The sequence below is a fragment of the Melopsittacus undulatus genome, chromosome 7, assembly GCF_012275295.1.
Source record: "Melopsittacus undulatus isolate bMelUnd1 chromosome 7, bMelUnd1.mat.Z, whole genome shotgun sequence".
Lineage (NCBI taxonomy): Eukaryota > Metazoa > Chordata > Aves > Psittaciformes > Psittaculidae > Melopsittacus > Melopsittacus undulatus.
In genome coordinates, this window is record NC_047533.1 from 60,947,795 (window position 1) to 60,973,092 (window position 25,298).

At 35.8% G+C, this 25,298-nt stretch overlaps 1 protein-coding gene across 3 annotated transcripts in view; it reads left to right on the plus strand.

The window, feature by feature from the left end:
• The window catches only part of LRBA (LPS responsive beige-like anchor protein), a 395,364-nt gene that overhangs the window by 45,576 nt on the left and 324,490 nt on the right, over positions 1 to 25,298 (plus strand). For all 3 annotated transcript variants that reach the window (XM_031046772.2, XM_031046774.2, XM_031046773.2), the window contains exons 5-21: positions 345 to 466; positions 567 to 693; positions 1,928 to 2,047; positions 2,352 to 2,498; positions 3,341 to 3,538; positions 4,218 to 4,351; positions 5,537 to 5,645; positions 5,754 to 5,906; positions 6,919 to 7,087; positions 9,569 to 9,648; positions 11,001 to 11,063; positions 12,714 to 12,811; positions 15,959 to 16,051; positions 16,886 to 16,994; positions 17,553 to 17,634; positions 19,313 to 19,436; positions 19,679 to 19,871. In XM_031046772.2, the coding sequence (XP_030902632.2) occupies positions 345 to 466; positions 567 to 693; positions 1,928 to 2,047; positions 2,352 to 2,498; positions 3,341 to 3,538; positions 4,218 to 4,351; positions 5,537 to 5,645; positions 5,754 to 5,906; positions 6,919 to 7,087; positions 9,569 to 9,648; positions 11,001 to 11,063; positions 12,714 to 12,811; positions 15,959 to 16,051; positions 16,886 to 16,994; positions 17,553 to 17,634; positions 19,313 to 19,436; positions 19,679 to 19,871 (2,121 nt within the window). The remainder of the gene's footprint in view (positions 1 to 344; positions 467 to 566; positions 694 to 1,927; positions 2,048 to 2,351; positions 2,499 to 3,340; positions 3,539 to 4,217; positions 4,352 to 5,536; positions 5,646 to 5,753; positions 5,907 to 6,918; positions 7,088 to 9,568; positions 9,649 to 11,000; positions 11,064 to 12,713; positions 12,812 to 15,958; positions 16,052 to 16,885; positions 16,995 to 17,552; positions 17,635 to 19,312; positions 19,437 to 19,678; positions 19,872 to 25,298) is intronic.

Sequence of the window (25,298 nt, forward strand, 5' to 3'; positions counted from 1 at the left end):
TTGTCAGGTTGCCACAAAACCAGATCAGCTTGAATTTACATTTTAAGGAGTTTTCATGCTGTAAGGTTTCCACTAAAGCATTTAGTTTTTGAACTGTAGCTTACTATTAATAATCTACTTTGAGATATAAAGACCAGATTTTAAATATTTAGATTAATTATTTTAACAATGGAGTATAAAAAACACAGAAGTTATGCCAGGTTTTTTTAGTACAGAGAAGCTGTAGATATTTGTAGTGTACACATTTGTATCTGTGTATAAGTTTGTAGTGTCTATCTTAAGCTGTATACTCATACTATGGTGATGTTGATTTTTCTACATGAATAACTTTTTACTCTCTTTAGGCTATTGCCTTACCTCCTATAGCCAAGTGGCCGTATCAGAATGGATTTACTTTTCACACTTGGCTAAGAATGGATCCTGTAAATAATATCAACGTGGATAAGGATAAGCCTTACTTATATTGGTGAGTATTATGTAAAGCCATATTTCTGATGTTCAGTTTCTGTTGTTTAATGATTTCTGCTTCCATCTGTGCATGTGCTGATTTTGTTCTAATTTGTTAGTTTTCGAACAAACAAAGGACTTGGTTATTCTGCTCACTTTGTTGGAGGCTGCTTGATTGTAACGTCCATAAAATCAAAGGGAAAAGGTTTCCAGCATTGTGTTAAATTTGATTTCAAGCCACAAAAGGTGAGTAAAAATAATAAAATTTTTCAAACTGGTTTAATGAATTAGAAAATGTAGGCTAGGAGGGAGCGCTGTAGTTGTTGATTAGACTTGTCTTTCTGTAGGAGAACAGATACACTGGAATGAGCAAAACACAGTTGTGTTCTGAATTCTTGTTTCTTTTAAATTTTATGTATGAAATGTTTAAGCAACAGCTAGAAAATGCAGTTTACCAAAAGTTGTATGAACTCGTGAGTCTTGTGAGAGCTCTCTGAGTGCATACACACAGCTTGAAAGTTAAGTCTTGTGATTTTATTGTTTTTTTCCTTCTCTGTTTATACTGTGTTTTCTCCCACCTCCAGATATTCTCTTCTCCTTTTCCTAAAAGGTTTTGCTAAAGCTCCCCTTAGTGTCATTACTCACTCAGTGTGGAAGAATGTAGTTTTATTATAAGAAAGCATAATTACTAACCCAAATCTAATTTTCGTGATCAAACTAGGACAATTAATAGGAGTTTGATCATCTTGCATATTGGAAAACAGCAGATTCATTCTCAAAAGAATATTATGCTTCATGTTCATTCAAGTTGTCCAGAAAATAGTTTAGTTGTATTTGCTGCTTTATGTATCATTTAAAATTTAATCATTAAAATATGAGTTTATTTTTATCACTGATGTTCAAGGCTAGCTTGCCTATTAAGTAGTATTATGCTATGCTGGAAATGTTTCCTTTTTCAATTAGATATTCTGCTAATGTTTCTGGAGCAACTGGTGTAAAGGTTTTGTGGGAGAACAGGCCTCCTCAGGAATTTCTTATCAGTAATCCCCTGCTGTAAATATGGATTCTGTTTGTGATCATTTGACATGCACAGTCTTTGAAAGTCTGGAGTCTGGAGCCATCCTTGCTCTTTGGAATGACAACATTTGCAGTAGTCCATCATGCTAAGAGTAATCCAACTTAGAAATTATTTACACAGTGGTTTCAGTGTAAATTAGGTTCAGCATTGCCATGAAGATTTTTTTAAGTTCTATGCTATAAATATCCCTTAAGCTTCTGTGTCTACCTTTTGTTGAAAAAGTGGTGTATTATCCTTTGACCTAACTATGTGAGAAAACTCACCAATGACTCAATCTTTTCTACTTAAAATAAATCTTTCAATTCTAATTTAATTCAGATAAATAGTTGAATTTATTCTCCTGTGCCCCACTTTGATGCTTAAGTGTCTGTATAGTTATATCAATTGTTTTCTTATCATTAGTGGTATATGGTTACTATAGTGCACATCTATAACCGCTGGAAGAACAGTGAACTTCGATGTTATGTGAATGGGGAGCTGGCATCTTATGGAGAAATAACATGGTTTGTCAACACCAGTGATGTAAGTGATCCCTGTATCTCTGTAGTTGATCATCTTGATGCATTAAATAGATACCCTTTGCCATTCTTTTAATAAACCTCCCCTGTTTTATGCATTTTAAAAATCTGTTGATATTAAATTAGCAATTGTTTGGTAGAGGCATAGATTCTGCTTTTATACATCTCAGCTTAGAATTTTTCTGCTGAGATCCTCAAATGCTTGTTTTGTGTAAAAATAATATTCCCTGAAAATATGCATAGTCTTAGCATAATTTGCTTGTGTAGCATAGGTTAAACTCTGCTGCTTGGTTCTGTTTCGTTTTCAGACATTTGACAAATGTTTCCTGGGTTCTTCAGAAACAGCAGATGCCAATCGAGTGTTTTGTGGGCAAATGACATCTGTTTACCTTTTTAGTGAGGCTCTCAATGCTGCTCAGATCTTTGCCATCTATCAGCTTGGTCTGGGATATAAGGTATCTTAGAATTGACTTTAAAGTTTCCAAAGTTAATTCTGATAAGACTCTTTATGTTGGGTTTTAAGAATGTTGCGGCACCTCTGCGTCCTAAAAATGTTCGTAGTGTATAATATTCTTATTAAACTCTTCCATGTTTCTTCTATAAACCTATGTATCGCCTCACAGGCTACAAGTAAGCATTAATTCAGTTATTTATTTTCTTGTTAAAATATTGTGTTCTTGTTTACTTCTCAAAATTTTCCTGTTGGTCGTTGTGAGAGGGAGAATCACTTTTTCATTAAGGCTGAAAACTGGAAATCAAGTATGATGTATTTGTTTTAGACATGTAGCTTTATAGATGATTGTGCTAGACAGGTTTTTTTTACATGTGTGACATTAGCGCTGAGGATTAGTTTTGTTGCAGTGATTTATTGTTTGTTTTGTCATAGCCTGAGGGGTGCTAATTGAAGACTGCTATTCGCTAGCAGCTGTACAAACATACGCTAGAAAGATGGTTCCTATTCTGTCTGCTCCTCAATTATTAGTTCCTTCTGAGTGAACATTGCTGACTGTCATTCTGTTTCCTAGCTCATGTGTTCCTTTTACATTACCCACTATTTTGGCAATGTCGCTCTTCAGGGGTCAAAAAGAAAAATATTGCAGTTTTATTTCTGTAGGATTGACTTTGAGTCAATGTTCTTAAGAGACCCTTTCTTCTCAAGATATTGCTAGATTGAAGAGGCAATGTTTTAGTCATTTTTTGGCAATAGCTGTGTTCTGAACTGTACTCTCAATGTATATATGTATAATCTGTTTTTTTTTTCCTTTTTTTCCTTCCTCAACCCTGCTCCCCAATCCAGGGAACATTCAAATTCAAGGCAGAAAGTGATCTCTTCCTTGCTGAACATCACAAATTGTTGCTGTATGATGGCAAACTATCCAGTGCTATTGCTTTTATGTACAATCCAAGGGCTACAGATGCACAACTATGTCTAGAGTCGTCTCCTAAGGATAACCCGTCTATTTTTGTTCATTCACCACATGCCCTCATGCTGCAGGTATATTAACATTTTCATGGATTTGGGGGATACAAATGATTTCTGTTTGAAATCCTAAAAATCAAATTTGATAGGTACTTGGAGAAGACAGAACTGCCGATAGCTTGAGTTTTTTTGGGTTGTCCCTGGTGCTACCTTCCCTGTTTCTTCAATTAATATGGACACACAAGAATCCTAAGAAAAAAGTTGATTCTATCGAAGCTATAACTTAAAAAAAAAAAGTAATTATTACAAAGACTGTGTTAACTTGAAGAAAAAAACCCTTTGTCATTTCAAACATATGTTCACGGCTCTAGCGATACTACCTATCTCCATCCTTTGCTCTCCTGATGTGCTACCCTTTTCTTCCCTATGCTTTGAACCTCATAATCTTTTTTTTTTCTAGAAGCTTTTCATGTGTTCTGTTTTACAGTTTGTCTGTTATTAAATACTTGGTTTAGAAATTGCAAGCCACTTCCTGTATATTCATCTGAATGTTTACACTGTAGACTGCATCTAAAGCAGTAGGTCAGCTGGCCTGGTCATTTAGTGAGGCTGTGGCAGCCAGTTTACTACTTGCTGTTTCTTTGCATTTGGTAATAATTCAAGACTTGTACTGAAGGAATTTCAAAGTGTTTATAATGATTTTTTTAGCAGTTCTTGAAGGAGATTACAACATTTCTTATTTCTTCTTTGTCAGGATGTGAAAGCAGTCTTAACACATTCTATCCAAAGTGCCCTGCACTCCATTGGAGGTGTGCAGGTACTTTTCCCTCTCTTTGCACAGTTAGACTATAGGCAATACTCATCGGACCACATTGACACAACTATTTGGTGAGTGCATGTACTTACTGTGTTCTGTTCTTTGTTTAAGAAAATTACCTCTTGCTTTATTAAGTGTAGTAGTTTTAATTATCTTGTGCAACAATGAGTTATGTCTAACAACAAGAAGGTGACCTTGTTACAGGCAGGACTTCAAAGTATTGCGCTTACTTGTACCAAATTTTCTGTGAAAGTTCACACAGAATAAATATGTACGCATATTTTCTACTTCACAATTATTTTTTTGTGTAACATTTACAGACAGTTCTCTTGAGCTCACTCCTGTCATGGAGAAAATGTACTGGGGAAGCCTTCAGACTTTTTTGGAAGATAACTGTTACTCAGTGTTGCTGCCAGGCTTTTCCTCTGATTTCAGCTTCATTTCAGCTCAGTTCAACTTTGGAACATCTATACAGAGAAACTGGTGGAGCTCCTAAGTTAAAGAACAGTATTAATAGCAAAGTGTTTGCTTTTTAGAATTCTGGTGTAGTTTGCTCTGTTTCATTGCAAAACAGTTTCATGACTGTTTAAAGATGATCTGCATCCATAGTGCTGCTATGAAGGGGTGGTCACAGTGTTCCTTCAGCCCATTTGTGCATTCCTGGGCCTCTCCTGAACTGGCTCAGACTTGGGCATTTATGTGATGAATCAGAGATTGGATTCAGCTGTGAATTAAATCAGAGGGGTTTTCAGCTGGTTAAGGTCTTGATTCATAGCCACTGGGGGGAGGAGGAGGGCACCAACATTCCTTCTGGCAGCAGCACAGAGTTGAATTAGCTTGAATCAATACTAAAGCTCTGTTTAGAAAAATATTTCCAATATCTGCTTGTCTGAAAGCAGTGGGAAGTGGAATGGCATTTGTTACTAATCTTGCCAAAGTTTGCAAATGAAATACAAAGCAGACAGGACACACTTAACTGTTGCCTTTCTGCAAGAATGTATTTTTAGAAGAATTTTGCTATTGCATGGTTGTATCAGAATCCAGAATTCTGTTAGAAGTGTATTAATTAAAAGCAAGAAGTTGGAGCTTTCAACATGTAGTCTTGCTTTTTGTTTTAAAAATGCTCATCTGAGCATTTATATAACACATTAAATGTATTCCTGGACTGTGTGATGGAAGTGTTAATTTGGAAATACTTTCTGTCTCATTGTAACTCTTTAAAACATTTTTCTTTACTAAAATGTTATGTTTTTCAGTTCTACTTTATTGGCTTTCATCATGGAGTTGTTGAAGAACTCAATTGCTATGCAAGAACAGATGCTTTCCTGTAAGGGCTTCCTTGTGATAGGTTATAGCTTAGAAAAGGTAGAGAAATTTTTTCTTCATGTCTTACATTGTTGTTGAATTGTTTTGAGAGAAATATTTTTCCTAGCCTGTTGCAGAGCTCTTCCTTAAGCACATCCTCTTTTACAGTCTTCCAAAGCCCATGTTACCCGAGCTGTACTAGATCTTTGCCTTGCCTTTTCAAAATACCTGAGCAACTTGCAGAATGGGGTGCCCTTGCTGAAGCAGCTGTGTGATCATATTCTCCTTAATCCTGCAATATGGATTCATATTCCAGCACAGGTAAAATTGCTCATCCTTATATATAAAGTATCTTGGCATGTAGTGATTTGGGAGTGTTGAGAATAAGCTTGGACTGTCCAAGCATTGTAGGTCCTGGCTCCTCAGCAAGTACCATACAGGAACTGATTTCAGGTTCTGCTTTTTGGCATGTACCTGTCCAATTTTGCAGACTCACAAGGTTTTAGGACTTTGGAAACCTGCAGTATTCTCCAGAGCAGAGTTGGCAGTGACTTCTGGAGTCCTTGACCCAGTCAGTGTTGTAAACTGAAAAGGAGTTTTGGATGGGTTAGTTAGCAAAAAAAACCATCAATTTTTAAGATAAATTATTCTGGGTTTCAGATTTGAAGTCTTCATTTAAATTGATGCATGTGCTGCAGAGTATTTTTGCTTGGTGAATCTGTGTTCTCTGAGAGTGAACAGTTTTGATGGGAACTTACCAGTTGCTTCAACTTGAAACCTTTTTGCCAGATTTTTCTGATCCCATCCATAAGGGTTTGTTTAGCATTTCCAAAACTGAGAGAGCAGTAACTGCTACTGTTGAAGTCATTATAAAACGTTTGTTTGCTACAGCTAAATTAAATTTTAGGTATTATTCAAGTCATAATTTCTCAGAAGAAATTTGGAATATACGTAAATAATCAAGCCTATAATGAATACTTGAACCTATAAATAATATGCACCTTTCTACTTCCTGTGTGACCCTATTCTTAACAGGGAGGTTGGACTAGATGATCTCCAGAGGTGCCTTCCAATCTCAGCCATTTGCAGCTGTGTGAATACTATGCTTTCTTGCTCCTGTGAGCATGGACCAGCTAAAAAAGCCAACAGCATTCTAGAAAGAAAATTAAAGTTTTTATCAGTTTGTGAAGGTTTTAAGAACTTTGTGATGGAGCTATGTAGAGAAAATGTATTTGTTTAAGACATTTTCATAGATGAAATTTAAGAATGCAGTTGTCTGATACGGTGCATTTTTTGCTGTAATGATTTTCATTCTCCTGATTGGGTGTTGCAGGTTCAGCTGATCCTGTACACGTACCTGTCTACTGAGTTCATTGGCACTGTTAACATATATGGTGCAGTCCGGCGAGTTGGGACAGTTCTTCTAGTCATGCATACCCTAAAGTATTATTACTGGGTAGTGAATCCCCAGGATCGCAGTGGTATAACTCCTAAAGGCATAGGTATGTATGCATTTCTCATCTCACAAGTGGACCTTTGTTTTAAAGAAAATGTTGTATATAGTATATAGAACAGAACCCTAATTGTTCCAGAAAGAATTTTATTTTAATGGGGTGGGTTCATTGTAACTGTTCAAGCACTGTGCCTTTGTCCACAGGGTTTTTTGGGGTTTGTTTTTTTTTTAAGCTTATTTTCCCAGTGTAATGGAAACTTTCTTCAGAAATCATATTCCCTGTCATCAAAGACCTATGTGTATTAATACTAAATAAAACTGGTTACAGAACTGATAGGGTTTGGGAAGTGTAGAGTTGTGCCTGAGAATGTGGTCTCTTTACAGAGCTTATTCAAGTACTGGACAGTCTTTAATTGCTTTTAATATCTGTTGATGATAGCAGGATAGCTGAAAACAGGGCATACTGAGTTTATATGACAGGTGTAGCTAGCTGAACTTGTTGGAAAACTGCTTAATAAGTGTGCTTAATCCAGACAGCAAGCTCATGGTGAAAGAAGTAATGAGAAACTTAGAACAGGTGCTTAGTACTTGTCATTGACACAGAACATAGGACAAGAGTACTGATTCTAAGAAAGAAGCAAAGGGAGTAGCTGCTTGACTAATAATTCCAGTACTCTAAAAGGAACTAGAAGTGAAATGTGTTCCAGCATAACATAAGCACATGCAGATGGAACTGGCACAGGTAAGGGAATTAATGATGTTTGGAAGTATGACTTTACAACTCTTCTAATTGTAGTTTTGTGGTTTATGGGTTTGGGCAGACAGCCTTGGCAAGGGGAGAATAACTTAGATCTCTACTCATTCTGGCAATGAAGAAGGGTTCTGGAATTTCAGAGAAAGAAGCAGATGACGAAAGAGAGCTAGATGCACTGAGAATGAGAACTCCTTAAGTGCGTCTGACTTCCTGCTGTCAGCTTCCCAAAATGACCAACCCTTGCTGTTGCAAAGATTGTTCTGTTGTATTTTGCATTCTGTAAGGAGCAATACATGTGTGTTTTCTCCTTTCTTTTTAGTGAAGATATGAATTTACTTTATTAGTTTCTAAACTGATATATTGAGCTTGAAGAAAGAGTATGTGTTAGGCTGGTCTTACTAATACAGTGTAATGGCTTATTTTGACTAGGCTGGTCTGTATCGAAAATAACAATTCTTAAACTAAATATGCCTGTGGGCCTATACTGTGTAAAGCAGGCTGTATGATCTTTTGCTAGTTGATTTGCTTTCCAGTGACGATAAAGACTATAAGAACTATGAAGTTAAGAGCAAACATAAAAGCTGTCCCCAGAAATGTATTTGCAACAGTTCATTTGCTTTCTATATGGAAGTTTTTACTTGGCTTTGACATTTCATTGCACCTGTTTTGTTAACCTTGCCTCTCTAGGGAATTACTCAGTGTTTCAGCATTTAAAATGTTCCTGTGAAAGCGTTTCACACAGGAATGGCAGAAGCAAGCCCTTTTGGCTTTGAGTTAACAAATGAAGTCATAGAATCATAGAATAGTTAGGGTTGGAAAGGACCTTAAGATCATCTAGTTCCAACCCCCCTGCCATGGGTAGGGACACCTCACACTAAACCATGCCACCCAAGGCTCTGTCCAACATGGCCTTGAACACTGCCAGGGATGGAGCATTCACTACCTCCCTGGGCAACCCATTCCAGTGCCTCACCACCCTTACGGTAAAGAATTTCTTCCTTATATCCAATCTAAACCTCTGCTGTTTAAGTTTCAGCCCGTTACCCCTGTCCTATCACTACAGTCCCTAATGAAGAGTCCCTCCCCAGCATCCCTATACCCCCTTCAGTTACTGAAAGGCTGCTATGAGGTCTCCACGCAGCCTTCTCCAGGCTGAACAGGCCCAACTTTCTCAGTCTGTCTTCGTACGGGAGGTGCTCCAGTCCCCTGATCATCCTCGTGGGCCTCCTCTGGACTTGTTCTAACAGTTTCATGCCCTTTTTATGTTGAGGGCACCAGAACTGCACACAATACTCCAGGTGAGGTCTCACAAGATCAGTCATGGCATTGTAAGATAGATTGTTGTTGTGTATGTAGCTAGTGTGTAATAATGGTGTGTAGCTCTTCCTTTGAGCTTTAGCAGAACTTTAAAAACAATTGTAAACTGCAAAAATTTGAAATCTGGAAATTCTGACATAAAGTTCTCATATGCATTTTATTTCTTGCATGAAGTTGGTTCATAGGCACTGCAAGGAAGTGTTAAAATAATGAAAAGAATTTAGAGGGGTTTAGGAAACTCTTTAATAAGAGCTTTAGTAGAACCTCACTGGTTGGTCATTTTGCTAATAAACAGTGAAGAAACACATTACTGTTTTGTAGTGGGGAAAGATAACTTTACTTAGAATTGTGCCCTCTTCATCCAGAAATGCATTTTACTTTTCTTTTTGTGAAAATGCATACTAGTCCAATAAGAACTATTTATTTCTATTTCATTTATCTACTTTCCCTCTTTTGTAGATGGGCCACGGCCTACTCAAAAAGAGATTTTATCTCTGCGAGCATTCTTGTTGATGTTTATTAAACAGCTGGTGATGAAGGTAGGATAACTTTAAGTCATGATAGAATATCTAAGTTTCCTTTCGTAAAGAAATGTTCTTAAATATACCTTTTTTTCTAACAATATTGCATTTTGTAAGCAAATAAATAGAAATTCCATGTCAAGTTCATCTTTTTGTTGTGGCTCTTGCCACAGACAACAGTGCTAAAGATGTGGTTTTCCTCTTAAAGTGAAGCAGTTAAATCATTAACTTCGAAATGTTTACTACTGGGAAAATAAGTATTTTATTTCATTGTGGTTTTTTTTGTGACTTTTTTGTTTGTTTGTTTGTTTGTTTTTTTCTGGACAAGAGCAATATCACCTGCATCAAAAATGCTTAGATTTAAGAGCAAACTTTGACATTAAATGCTTTGGGCAAGTGGGACAGAGGAGGATAAGAAAGACCCTGTCAATAAGTGTCACAACTGTTAGAGGAATATTGAAATTCAGCAGTTCTACTACTTACAGACTCTTCTTAACCCTTTCCTATTGTAAGCTTTGACCTCCCTTCATCTCTTGTTTTTGTAGGCTGACTTCTCAGTGTTTGAATCTGGCTCCCTTTTCCCCTCTTCCATGTGCTGCCTAAGGGACTAGTGTGGTATCCGTGCTCCTACCCTTAGCCACAGCAGTTAATGTGGAGTAGTAACTAGCAGAAAAGTTCTGCTCTTGACTCTTGTACTCTTACTTTAATTGCAGAACATCCAATTTAAAAAAATCAGGGACAATTTAGCCATCAAACTCTAAAAAATAAATAAAAGCCCTAGAAATGAAGAAGCCTGCTTTTTCCTATCCTCACCCTCTTAGAAACTGTTTGTTTTTATTAGATTTTCATCAAAAAGACCTCAAGGCCTGTTCCTGACATAGATGCCATAAATGATTTAAATTTCTGCAAAGTTGATAGCAACTGAAGATAGGATTCTGTACTGGAAAATAAGAAGCAAACTCATCTGTAGGCATGCCTAACAAGCTTATAATTAAACACCCAGGTCTACTTTTAAATCCTCTTTGCCACTTTAATGTAGTTCTTGTATTGGTAGGAAGCTCTCATTGAAATTGTCTTTATCAATTAATATGTTATTCTAACAATTTCATGTACTCTGTTACTATCTAGCTGATTTTTATGCCTGTTTTGGAGTTGTCTCAAAGCACTTCTATAATCATCAGCAGATATATTTTGGGTAGGGGAAAAAGCTGTCTTTTAACTATGAAGCTATTATGGTACAAGGTGAAAACAAATTTGTCATGTCGGACTTGCTCTGTATGTAACCACTGCTTGTAATAATGCTCTTTTGGAAGCAGTACTTTTGTACTTGAAGGATGATTGTTAGTAACCTGATTTATTTTTTTCTAAAGGACTATGGAATAAAAGAAGATGAATTGCAGGCAATCCTCAATTATCTGCTCACTATACATGAGGTAATCTTTAATTTGGGGTGTGTGTGGGAGGAGCAGTGTAATGCTACTACTGTTTGTGACCACCAAATAGTGAAATATTCTCAAATATTACCTTCTTTATGCCACAAGATGGCTCTGCAGAGGAAGTAGCAAAGATTGTCCAACTCCAGTGTAGTGTGCTGAACTGCCAATATTCCTGCAGTGATTTAAGCACTATGTTCAATGTTAGATTGAAGTTCATTAAGCCAGTAAGTCAAAATGCTTTCTTATGTTGCTCAGCAAACTGATTTACCAAGCAGAAAAACAGATGGTGAGACTGACTTAAAAAAAAAAAAGACCAAACCTTGTTTTAAGCTGCCTAAGTAATATTTTTTTTGTTTTTCTCTTTTTATTTTGCTTCTTAAATAAAGCAATAAAGTTGAAAACATGCATTAAAAATAAAGATATATGTTAATGGCATCTAAGAGAAGTATATAAACTTAATTGGGAGAAAACGTTGGTTACCACTGATACATCTGCATCTTCATATTTTAGCACCAGGAAAAGGCACTTTATGCCAGATGCAACATCAAAGACAAAGGAAATGGGGACATAAATCTTACTGATCACATCTCTGTAAGGGTGCTTGAAATGGGTAAAATAAGGAATTAATTGAACTTCATTTCAAGCAGTATGGATTTTTTTTCTTCTTTTGTTTACCATCTATATTTTCCTTTTATTCTCTGTGCTGGTTACTACTACTTGGTAGTACCATGGACAAGCAATTTAAATCGTTCTATTTCATATGGCAATGTGAAAAATAAGAATCTTGGTAACATGTATGAGTAAACCAAAATAGCATAAGCTTTGTGTAGCTTTCAGATGAGGAGGTGATATTTTAACAATCCTAGGAGTTTGCATGGTCAAGTCTAAAAGATCCATGAAGTCTGAATCCCACAGGTTTCTAAAGTCTGAAAAACATCAACAAATAAGAGTAAAATTCAACCTTCTCATAGAGCTCGTGTATCAGTGATTGTGCCTATAATAATATCAGTTGAATACAGTTGTTCAGGGGGTGTAAAACTGGTTTTCTAATAGAGAAAGAATCAGAATATTTTTGTTCACATTGTTAGAAATGGTAGTGTATTTTGGTTTGTCTGTCTTTGTGGTATTGAAATGAAAGCTTATTTAAAGAAAAAAAGAATGGGAAAAGACAGTTTCATTCCTACTCCATAGGTGATTTTTAGTTATAATTAACTTGGGACAAATTAATAAATGGTAGCTTAGAGTGCTTTAGACAAATAGTATGGAAGGCTTTACTGTGCAGCTTGAATTACCCATTTTAAATGCTGTCTGTGGCAGGTGATGGTATTTTTTTCCTTGGGTGGACATTTATTAGAAGAGATTTTGCATTAAACACCACCTTGTGCCCCTGAAACCATGCAGCAGTTCCTGTGCTGCTCCTGTATAGTAAAAGAACAGGAAGCATACATGCAAACAGATGAGCATGTGTGTGGAATGAAGTAACATAGGCCTTTCATTTCTATGCATCTTTCGATTCTGAACTAATTGATTTGGTCCTTAGTTTACTGTTACTCTCCAGATGATTTTGAAATGTTTTCTAGGGGTTCTTTTTGCCAGTGTTCTAGCAATATGCATTTTTAATTCAAATTTGTAACTTTCATTTAACAGGATGACAATCTAATGGATGTCTTGCAGTTGCTTGTTGCTCTGATGTCAGAGCATCCCAGTTCGATGATCCCTGCTTTCGATCAGAGGAATGGATTACAGTAAGTTTGAATTTTGTAAGTGGGCAAAAGAAAATAGTATTTTGACTGTATTGCTGCTTTCTTGAATTCCCATGAAATCTGAAAAGTTCTTCTCAGTGTATGTGTTGCAGTCTTAGACTGCTCATCTTGGAGAGTTTGTGTCCAGGTGTTCTTTTGACAAGAGGTGATGTTGGATTTATTATCAATGAGGTGGGTTTTTTTTAATGTTTTCAAGCTGTCAGTCACACTTAAGCAGGTAGTGATCAATTTGAGTTAGTCTGTGCATTGATGTTAAGTCTTCATCTACTAGCACTTAGTCCTTAGTCCCCTATTCTTGCATATGTTTTAGAACTGAAAGTGGGCTGACAAAAATTGGTTCAGATTTCTTCTGATCTTCTTTATTTTCCCCTCCTCCCCCCCCCCCCCTTTTTTTTTTTTTTTTACATGTAAAGCATTACTGGTATTTTGCAGAAGAAATCCTTTGTTTAAATTTAGTGCTTTGTGATATGGATTGCTCACAGTCTCTTTTTGCTAACAAACAGCTAAGTATGGTTTAACACCACTGTGAAAATAGGGAAAGTTGCAAGTTTTAGTGACAGTAAAAGCACAAGAGAAGATCATCTGGGAAAAGACCTAGTTATGACTCTTGATTTTGTGTTGTGGCTCTCAGAGGGTGGTCCAATTATGGGACTTTTCTAATCTAAAATGAACATGCCTCGACATAGTGGGGGAGGAACTGGAATAGGCAAACAAATATAAGAACTATTCCTAGAAGGGTATGTGGAGTAGTAATTCTCTCACTGTGTAAAGGCAGAGTCTCATTTCATGCATTTTGTTGCACCTATTGGTTAACCCCTATTTATACATATATTTTTTTTCAGTTGCTCTTTCTCAAGAGACGACATTCAGGCGTGTTCATAATTGTTTTCTCCCTTTTTAGTGTTAGGCTGACTTTTTTTACCTATTTTCTTCAGCTTTGACTTCAATTGTATGATAATGTATTATGCTATGGGAAACTAATAAAACCTCTAAATAATACAGTCTTTGAATGTCATGTTGAGTCTCCAGTGCAATATGTTTGTTTTTATTTAACAACTGGCAGTAGGCACTTTCTTTTTTATTAACTAGTATGTGGGCAAGTCAGTATGAATAGTGAGTCCAGAGTGAGAAATCACTTTTGTTTTCCTGTCTTGTTACAATTTTTGCTCTTGTATTGTCTCTGGTCTCTTAACAGGTTGTTTGTATTCATATTGATACATCTACTTTTTGCAATTAAAACACCATATTCTTGAAATTTAAAAATAATTTTGCAAAGCTGTGTAAACATTTAGAGTTTTTTAATAATTTAAATTTAAGAAGTAACAAATTTACTAAATAAATAGGGTAAGGAAATATATTTTTTCCCTATGCAGTTAGGTAACCTTCATACTGTTCTGTCAAGACAAGCAGTAAAATGGATTATATTGCTTGAATGAACATTGTAAGATGCCTTGCTCATTTGTTTGATTCTTTAGTTGCTTTGGCTGTAGCTTTCTCCAAGATAGGTTTTTTTTGTTACAGATAACTATGTTTTAATCACTTCTAGGTTTTCACTTAAATTGTAGCATGGAACTGTTTTGTTTCTGGGTTTGTTTTTTTCTTAGTTTAGATAGGTAATATTTTTGGTATTTGAAAGTGAAGGAGAGTGTAACTAGTGATGCATACTCAGTTATGTATAGATAAGGAGTAAAAACTTAAGTCATTCCTTGAAACTCTTTACAATTGGCTGATCTAAAATGTGCTATTGTAACATGGGACATTTTTTAAAGATTCAAGAATAACTGAAATTAAATTCTTACCTTTTTTTTTAAATCCTAATAAAGTGATATAAATTTCTTAAAAATTTTTCTCAGCAGATATTCACAGTACAGGCTGAGCACCGCGCCTTCTCTGAAGTTCCAGCTTCATTTCATGGAGCATTAGGAAATTAATTTCTTTTTTCCAGAGAGAGCTTAGTAGTTCACATTAGGTATAAGCTGAATTATATTTCACATATTCAAAGGTCTGTCCAATACTGTGAACCACAGCCCAGCAAAAATCAGATCGTGATATGGACATAAGCACTTTAATGTCTAAAAAGTAAGCAATGAGTGAAGTTAGATGCAATTGCTAAATACATTTTGATGTCTTACTTTTAATGGGAGATTAACAAAGATCAAAAACTTCAATTTGTTATTCTTTCTGTTGACAGGAGACCAATGTTAGATTTTTTTTCACTGTATAAATAAGCTATATTTCATGAAAGAATAAATGCAAATAAACTTTCGAGGAGCTAAGATTAAATACTAGTGCGATTTCTTTTTATGCTGGGGAGTGGCAGGCATGGGTACACATGATGAGATCTGTGCAGTGCTACAGATTGAATTGATAATGTAAAATACATTTAATGTTACTGGACACTTCCCACTGTAAGACTGTACTTTCAGTTATTTATTAATTTACTAGACTTTTATCAGCTACATTGACACTTTCCTTGCTGTGTTGGTTACACCCATTTTCTTCCTTGGTAAAACTTCAAGAATCTCTCAGCTAGTCAAGTCTAGTATTTTGCTACAGACATGCCCATCTGTCTTTTCGGCTTTATTTTAAACCTTCTTAGTGGAGAATTGTAACAGAGTGTAAAGCACAATTATATGGAGGTGAAGAGCAGAAACTATTGGAGGTGAAATAAGAAGAATGCCTTCTGACTTGGTGTCTTCCTCTCTCCCTTCCGAGGGAGCAACAGTGTGCACAGATGTCAAATAGTAGTGCTAGTAATAAATTCCACTCCATACATGGCAGTTCCTGTCCAGCCACATTTATACCAAAACAACATTGAGTTTCCTGGATAAAATACCAGATTAAGACAGTTCTCAATATAGGGATTGTAGCAGCCTTTCATAGCATGTTTTATGTATTGACATTTGGGAAGAATTTAAATTTGACTAAAAATCTCTATATGTAATTATAAAATGAGAAATCACGAACTATTGTGATGCTAACAGAAACGTCATGCTGGTTTTTGTAGTGTTAGTCATTCTTTTAAAGCAGGATCATATATGAATTTATTTGCAGTTAACTGAGTTAATTTGTCCAAAAATTGCGATGTATTTCAGTTATTTTAGGAAGCCTTGTGTTCTCTTCGTTTAGGGTTGTCTACAAGCTTTTAGCATCACAAAGTGAAGGCATCAGGGTGCAGGCTCTAAAAGTGATGGGATATTTCCTAAAGCATCTGGCTCCAAAGTAAGTACTGGTTTAGGTCTTGAAACAATCCCCCCCTCCAAAAAAAGAAAGGAAAAAAGGTAGGTTGTGACACATATGTGACATATATTGTTTTGTGTATATGTTATTTGGCCTGTATATATACATGCATGTTTGTATGTAAAGTAAAAAAAGCCATATTGGAGGTTAATCACTAAATATGCTTCATTGAATTGAAGCTACTATTCTTCAAGTACTCTTCAATTTGTTTGTCATTAATACATTTCTGATGTGGTGGAATTACTTGTTATTGGCAACTCGTGTCCAGGCATTATCACTTCCTAACCAAGGTCATTTAATAGTTTGTTGTGGTATGGCTGTCTGTTTTTTTAAAAAGGTCTTTTTCCATAATTCTGCTGAAATTGGTAGCAGGGATTAGACTGGTAAGATTTGGACCCTGTGTTACTTACTGAGGACTAGATTTAGTATGTCTCTAGCTGCCTACAATAGTAGATAACTACTGAGATCGCTGTCCATGGTTATATTTTTGAATGAAATGAGAACAAAGATGCCCTTTCCATAGTAGTTACCAAGAAATTCCTAAGGTGTATTTCAGCTTTTAGGGCCCAGGGTGGGTGGACTGCATTTATGGATGAAAGCTAGCTGTCTCCTGTCTGACTTCAGGGGATGACTTGTTCTTTCAGAATTTGAATCCTTGCTTTTTTTCTTAACCAAAAATGAAAGACTGGGAGAGCAAAAAAGAAAAAGATGTTTTTTTTTAAATTTCATATTTCTTGAGGCAAACTTTTGAAACTTTTTTGTCCCCTAAAGCAAGTTGAACACATAAGTTTATTTTATCTTTCTGTGCTATTTTAGGAGAAAAGCTGAAGTCATGCTTGGACATGGATTGTTCTCTTTGTTGGCTGAAAGGCTGATGCTTCAGACAAGTTTAATCACCATGACCACATACAATGTCCTATTTGAGGTAGTAATATACTGTAGTTAGGATCCAATCTTCCTAATTACTTGTAAGACATTGTTAGAAAATTGCTTACATATTTGTGCTGATATGTTCCAGATGACATTAAACCTTAGTGTGATGCTGCTGAGCTCTGCTTTTTTCTTTTTTTCCAAAGCTGACTATTTGAGATCCAACCCCCCCTTAACTTGGTTATGCTCATTATGAACAATTCGAGATAATGAGTAACCTGAGTGTCTCTAGCAGACACTCATATATATGTAGAATTTTATTATAGCCATGATCTTGCCTTATGATGATTGTTCTGGTTAGATTGAGGTTTCTTTTCCAGTGTATTTAAATTAACAGTGTGTGCTTAAGAGGAAAAAAAAAAAAGTAGTTCAGAGTAAAATTTTAGGAACAGAATCAAATAAATTATCAAGAAAGACATCAAATGAGTTTTTTTGAATAATTTTTAGAACTATGGTGAAATAACAGTGGTGCTGTATGAAGGATGTTATCCAACTATTTTTCAGTAAGCTGTCTTTATGAGCATTGATATGACATCTTCTTCTTTCCTGCTAGATTCTGACTGAACAGATTTGCACTCAAGTGATACATAAACAACATCCTGACCCAGATTCAACAGTGAAGATACAAAATCCTCGTAAGAATGATACACATTTCCAAGTGCTGCCATAAAAAAGTCTGCTATAAAAAGAACATGAGAAAGCTTATTAATTACATCCATCAGTCTTAATTCTCATCTCAGTTTTGCGTTGTCTTTCATGTTAAAAGAAAGATAACGTGCATTTAGTTGGAGTTATTTAGGAAGTATGTGTCCATAGGCTTTTGAAAGAAGTTTTATGTGTCTAAATGCGTATGTAGTTCATAACTCACCCTTTTTGGCTGCGCAGTCATGTTATGAAATGGTTTTTCAAGACTTGCATGCACAGGATACTTTGATTTAATACATGTTAAGGTTCCAGTAAAATTCTGATTGCATTATTTAGTAATGTCAGACTAAAATTACCTGAAATATGGAAACAGCCCTCATCATAAATTACATTCAGTATGACAACACTAGATGAAAAGTAGTAAAAATATATCTGCTCACTGTTTTGGTTAGCTTACTTTATGGGAAATATCTTGATATGAAACTTTAGATGTCTTTTGAACTAAGTGAAAATACTGATCTCCTCACCTGAATTATGTGTATCATTAGTGTGCTCTGTATATAATACAATGGACTTATGATAGCTTTGGGAGTTAATCTTTTTTGAGAAATAATAGATTTTTCACTTTCATAGTAGCTTTGTCATTAAAAATAGGTCATAGTTGTGAGTTTGCTTCATGTGAAAAGTTGGGGAAGAGAAAGGAAAGCAAAGCAGATACAGAGGAAAGAAATCTGACTGCAGCATGCTGTTTGCCTTCTGGTAAATCTGTCTGAAGCAAGAGATGCAGGGACATCTCTGTGTCTTTCTTTTAATATTTTTGAAGTTGACAGTCACTGCTGTGGTTAATACAGATTATTTGTAGTGTGAGGTATGAGTATGGAATTACCTAGGTCTAGCAGGCAGAGTTACTTCTAAAGTACTTTTTAAAGATCAGTGCTAATATTACCAGATAAGGAATTTATCTTTTTAAAGGAATTGTCCAAGGTGAACTAAAAGTGTCGTAGCAACTGTGTTCGAACTGCAGCATCATTTATTTACAAAGTTTACTTTAAAAGAAAGTAATTAGAACAGTGACTGCTTCAGTGCTTCAGAAAGTAGAATATACCCATAATTTTGATTCTCAAAGCAGAGAAAACATCATGCTCATAAGAGATGAAATTTTGTATCAGGAGGGTTTTGTCCCCTTTCTCAGACCTTTATTTTATAACAGAAATTGTTAGGCATAATGGAAGTTGTTTAAATTCTTTGAAAATTCTGTGTTACTAAGGTAGAGCAAAATCTACATATTTTTCTCATAACGAATGCATTCTGTTTTGTGAATTTCCTTAGAAAAAGGTTCTGACAGATTGATAGCTTCTCATTTGTCATGGGGTAACATTTGTGTTGCTTAAACATGATAGTTAAAAAAAAACAATCAGAATAATTTAACTTGGATTCCATTTTCTTCAGCTGCACAGGCCTTCGAATCCCCGTAATGGTGACCAGGTTTGAAATGTCTTGGAAGAAGGGATTTTAGTTAAACCTTTTACTCAATTAGAGATGTGCTTTTTCTCAGCATAAAACTTTGTTATGTAACATCACTTTTCTTGTACAAAAAATGTTGGAAAATGTGCCATATTTTTTAGCTGTGCTTAGTAATAATTTGTTGCATATGAACTGTTTTTACAGAGATTTTGAAGGTTATTGCAATCCTGCTACGTAATTCTCCACAATGTCCAGAAACTCTGGAGGTTCGGCGAGCATTTCTGTCAGATATGATTAAACTTTTTAATAACAGCAGAGAAAATAGGAGGTAAGACAACTTGTTGTATACACATGCAAGTAAGTAACAAGGTCTCCTATTAAATTAAACTCATTAAGCATATATAACTTCACAGCTGTTCAGCAAGTTCTATATTATAGTCTTCAGTATGTAAAATTAGATAAGTTTTCACATAGCAATTGTTTTAAACATGCTGAATTCCTGATTTAGCAGAAGTATATTTCTAACATAGATTTTGAAATGTGATTAAACAGTATGCGTGTGTTTTGCAGGAGCTTGTTGCAGTGCTCCGTCTGGCAGGAGTGGATGCTTTCCCTTTGCTGTTTTAATCCAAAGACTTCTGAGGAACAGAAGATAACTGAGATGGTGTACACCATATTTCGAATTTTGCTCTACCATGCAATCAAGTATGAGTGGGGTGGCTGGCGTGTTTGGGTGGATACGCTGTCGATCACACATTCAAAAGTGAGTGTTTGAAATAGTTGTGAAATTCTGATTTAGATTTAGAGCCTTGAAGTGCTGTAGTGTACAGTAAGATAGCCTTGAAGTGATGGGTGGTACTTAAATAAAAGCCCAGTGTTTATCTTTGTTATTGGGCTTAACTTTCAAATATTTGACAATTAAATGTTAATTTTATTGTTTGAACCCCAATTGTTGCTTGCAGTTGGAAACATATAAATTAGAAGGGAGCTTTTTTCCTTACATTTGAAGTACAAGTTTTTTACAGCTGATGTATTTTAACAATTGGGTTTAAATTAGTATAACCCAATGGCAGGGGGTTGGAACTAGGTGATCTTTAAGGTTCCTTTCAAGCTTTCAGTGATTCTACTATAAATTGTGATAGTGTTAGTTTATCCTGGAAATGGCCCATATTTTCAAAATGAGATAATGAAATTTCAGCATTTCTGCAAAATTTTGGTGCTGGTTTTGATTTTTAATAAAGGCACGAACACAAGGTGGCGCACCACATCTATTCGTAAACAAAAAATACCTTTTCGTAACATCAAAAGGCTGTAAAACAAACCAGTAAAAAGCAAAGAAATCAAAGTTAAGACAGCTGCTTCAGCTGTTAAGCTGTCATGGAATACAGGGTGAGGACACAAATCCGTTGCAATATGAATGACACTATTACCCTTTGCTGTTCTTCAGTCGGATATTTTTTTTGTTCCAACCAGAATTATATCATAAAAATTATTAGTGGATCTTTGAACATGGCTCAGTAGTATAAAGGATAACTGCCCTGCCTTATTCTAAACAAAAGAGTGAGATCAGTCTGGGCCCCATAATAATTATTCTGGTTTATCAGAAATACGTATGTAGATGAATTAAATTATAAATTATACATTTATAAATGTGTGCAACTTAGTGATGTGAAAAGGCCATCTGTGAATGCTAAAGATCACTGTATGATTCTGAGGAATTGTTAGCATTTCTGAGGTCTTTGATTTTGTGCGAGTTTGTTTTTCCCAAGAAAAAGTCAGTCTCTGCAGACAGCAAGAATACGGTTATTTTGCAGGTCTGTTTACTGCATTCATAGTGCAATGGTGGATTATTGGGCTATGGGGAGACAAATGTAGAGATCATGTAGTAAAAGTGTGTGAAATAATATCATTAGTCAGTTATCTAAGTCTAAGTAGAATCCAGGGCCAAATTTTAACCCTTACAGAGATCATGGTGTAGTCGTTGAAGTAACCTTAATCTTCTTTTGTATCTTTAAAAAACCTGTTTCCTCTCTTTCCCCCAAGCTGTAGAAGGTGTGGGTGGGTAGACTGTACAACAGCAAGCTGCAGCCAGAGTAAGGATCCCTAATGTGCTTTTATAGATACTGGCATAATTTAAAACATTTGTGTGATTGCTGGGGAACTGTCCCTGGGGAAAGCTGTAGAGGTGAGTGAAGGAAAGCCACCTTTCTGTCTCTGTTATACAGAGCACTGATGTATTGAATTCAAAAGTTATCTAGCACATTAACTTATAAGCTGTAGTTCTATTCTTGGACTCTTTTTTGTAAGATAATGTCATGTCAGAAATACCATTTAAACAGCTTCTATGTCAAAATGACTGGTCTAGAGTTCACAGACAAAAAAAATAGATCTTATTGTGATGCCACAGCCAGATGTTATAGAAAAAGCCACAGTTTCAGGAAACACTAAAAAAACTGAGGTGCAGATAATGTTCCTCACCCTCCTTCCTGCACCTCCCTTTCCCACCACTACCCAAAAGGCTGTACGTTTTTGTGCAATACCATAGTGAATGAGAAAATTACATGCTTCACTCTTTGTATTTCTCAATTTTGGTTCCTGGCATGCTGACATAGTGAGGAATCCTTGGTTGTAGAAGTAACTTCATGTATCAGTTTTCCCAAGTCTAACTTGTTGGCTTTCTAGTCAATATGTAAGGACTGTGCTTCCAACCTACTTCAGAGGAAGCTGAACAATGGCAAAGTGTAAAGCGTGTATGTGTCAATGTGGGCAGAGATAGTGGCAGAGTGGTGGTGTAATTTTGAAGGAATCATAAAGGAGCTAGTTTTTTTTGGACATTGTTGCTAATACTCTCCAGTTTCAGAAGCCTAGACAGAAAGGATTAAACAAAAGCATCCAGAAACTAGCGTAGCACTAGTGATTCAAATGATGATGCAATAATCAAGTATTTTAAAATAGGATTTTTTACCTTTATTATACATTTGTCACTTGAGCTTTTTATAAAATATGCAATTTATGCAGCTAGCAAGATAAGGCTACATGATGTTTCGTAACTGCCTTTTAATTACAGAAGCATAATTAGGAGAAATCACAGAAAAATCTCTTTGTTATAAAACCTTACAAATCACTTGAAGATATCCCCGTAAACTGATATTAATATTTAATTAGTTTTTATTCCCTCTAATTTTACTTATTTTGAATATTCTTGTATCCTGTTATACTGAGATTCATATATCTTCACACATAACATAGTGTAGACATAATTCAGTGGGCAAATTGTTTGATGCTAAGTGCATCTCAGATGTTTTTGATTTCCAGCATGCTTTCGAAGTGTAGTGAGAATTATGGGAACAAAAATATTTCCTTAGTATTGCTATGAGAATAACCAATTTGTGTTTTTATTATTTCATCTCTAATTGTATTGGGTTACTGCTTATTTTTCCTTTTTACAACCTTTGCACCATTCTTGCCACTAATTTATAACACCATTCTATGATAAAGAACTAGTACATAAAGGACTAGTGTTACAGAATTGGATAGGTTTTGCAGAGCTACACATCAAGATACATGCAGCTGCTATAAAAAGCCGAAGAAACTCAATTGCAATTTTATTGTCCAGTTTGATAGATTTCCTGCCACCTTTGTAGCAGGGAAGCTGTTTGTCACTGTAACCCTCTCCTCCAACAGCTGCACAACGTTTTATAAGCAGCAGTGGTTTTCTAGCATAATTGCACTACATTGGTTTTCTTGCACTCAGAATTCAGAAGGCACATGTAACCTTTTTAAAGCCAAATTTCTCAGTGTTACTTATGTATTTTTCTCACTGCCATGTTCGATTTTTTTGATGTTTTCCAAATAGTAACACACTTCATACAGTGGTGTTTAATCTGTGCCTTCTAGTTCAATAAAAATCAATGAATCACAGAATCATAGAATGGTTAGGGTTGGAAAGGATCTTAAGATTGTCTAGTTCCAACTCCTTTGCCATGTTAATGAAAAAGTCAAGTCACAACTCCAGTTTGTTCTAACTGTCCAGTGCTGAATTTATGAAAACATCTAAGAACTTCTGCTTTTTAAATATTGTAACTGTGCTGGCTAGGTCTTAGGTTTTACCTGTCTAGCCATGCTACTTTGTAAAACAGACCAATGATTTGGGGATTAATAGTAGGAAACAAGTAAAGAATGGTGGACAACTTGCCTTTTTGACCTTTCAGCTTCCCAAAGTTTTAAAAGAATATAATGATTTACAGAGCATAATGCACTCCTAAATTATCTGAATGTTTTAAACTACTAGTAAGAACTAACATTTGCTTTTTTCAGGCCTTAGATATCTTTTGCTACTTAAAATTTGCTTCATGTTACCATGTCTTTTGCTTAAAGAGAAGATATTTGGGTAAATTCTGATTTATTATTTTTTAGTTGCTGAAATTTTCAGTAAGTCTCAGAAATCTTAATATGTATAGGCTAAAGTTTTATTGCTGTATAAGCTGAAAAATTTTGTTCAGTGATCTGAATGGGAAGAAGTACAATCTTAAAATGTTAGTATAGTACTGTGATTTTTAGCATACAACGTATTTTGAAATAATTGTTAGTTTTCAGTCTGAAGTACAGTCGTTACAGACATTGGTAAGGATTAAATTCTTTGGTGTCCCACTCATTTTGTACAGGAGAGAAAAAAAGGTGTGTACAGGGTGTACATGTGCTATGTTTGCCTGATTTTCATCACTGTCAGATGAGGGAAAACTGGCAAAAGCAGCTAAGAGTAGGTGCTGGAGGATTTAATATATGATGGCAATTTAAAAACTAATTTGCAGGGAAGAGACCATGGCTCAGTAGTTTCAGAAAGTAACAGGCCATCAGGATCTCTTGAGTCCAAATCCCATTGGCATTTGTGAGTCATTGGGGACAGTTTTGTGTTCATTTTTTCCCCTACCTTTAAGGAGGTAAGGTCTTCCACAGTGTTATGTGCAGGCATATTTTTTTTAGCTTTAGTGCATTTTGAAGACTTCAGAAGTTCTTCAGTCCTCTGTAAAGTGTATTGAGGGGGGGAGCAGAGATAGCTAGCCAAGAGGGTCATTGTGCTTAGTGCAGGTTTTTGGTTTTCAGTTGTGTGATGCCTAGTATGTTAATGCAGCAAAGCTGGGGCAGATGCAAATGAAGTAGCACAGTTAAAATGCTTAAATATGGGTTTAATTTTTATGGTAGAAATAGTTATGTATAAAAAAAAATCCAACAACAAATGCTTATTCTAGATGTGTCAGGTGTTCAAGGCTGGGTTGCTACAGAGCTTTGAGCAGCAGAGGGGTTGGAACTAGATGATCTTTAAGGTCCCTTCAAACCCAAACCATTCTCTGAAATTATTCTTGGGGGTTATTTGATTTAGAGAGAGTAGAAGGAATTTGGAGACTAGAATGTGCAGCCTCCTTTAGAGCTATGTACCATCTAGGATGTGTGGTTATGATGCAGTCCTTCAAGTCTGCTAAGTGTTTCCTTGTAGCAGCTTTTTTTGTAGTATATGTGTGGGAAGGCTTTTCCTAATCAAGGCCTCTGAGAAAAGGAGTATTTTCATTATTCAGCAGGGACAACAGTCAGGAGTAGAGATCTGTACCACTGGTGGGTTCTTACACATGCAGCAGGTATGGTTCATGCAGAGCTACTCCATCTCATTATTCACTTTTGAGTGGAATGTCATGAGTAAACCTGCAGGATGCCAAAATTTGACTAAATCAAATAAAGAAAAGTATGAAATAGGGGATAGGAATACAGTGAGCAAGGTAAACTGAGAATTTATGAAGCAGGGAAGAACAGGATCAGCTAGATAGAGGAAGCAGTACAGAAGCCTGGAATGGAGAGTGTAATAGTGATTTACTGCTGGTTGAAAATTTTAAGAGGTCTCAAGAAGAAGAAACGGGGAACCATTTGCAATGGAAAGAACTGATGCATTAAAGGCAACTAGTTATGATACTTTTCATAAGCAAAGATAACCTTAGAACAGAATGGATTCTGATCTGTATAACTTGATATAAAAATCGTTGGCAGATGGGAACTGTGTCTGCAATCTCAAGAATTGTTAGTGGCCTCGTTTGCTGTTGCTGCAGAGTTTGAGGCAAACCTTCTCTGTACTTGCTACTGCTTATGTTCAGATTGTGGCTGTGTTGTGTCTGTGGGAACTGAATGAGGCCTCTGAGCCCTG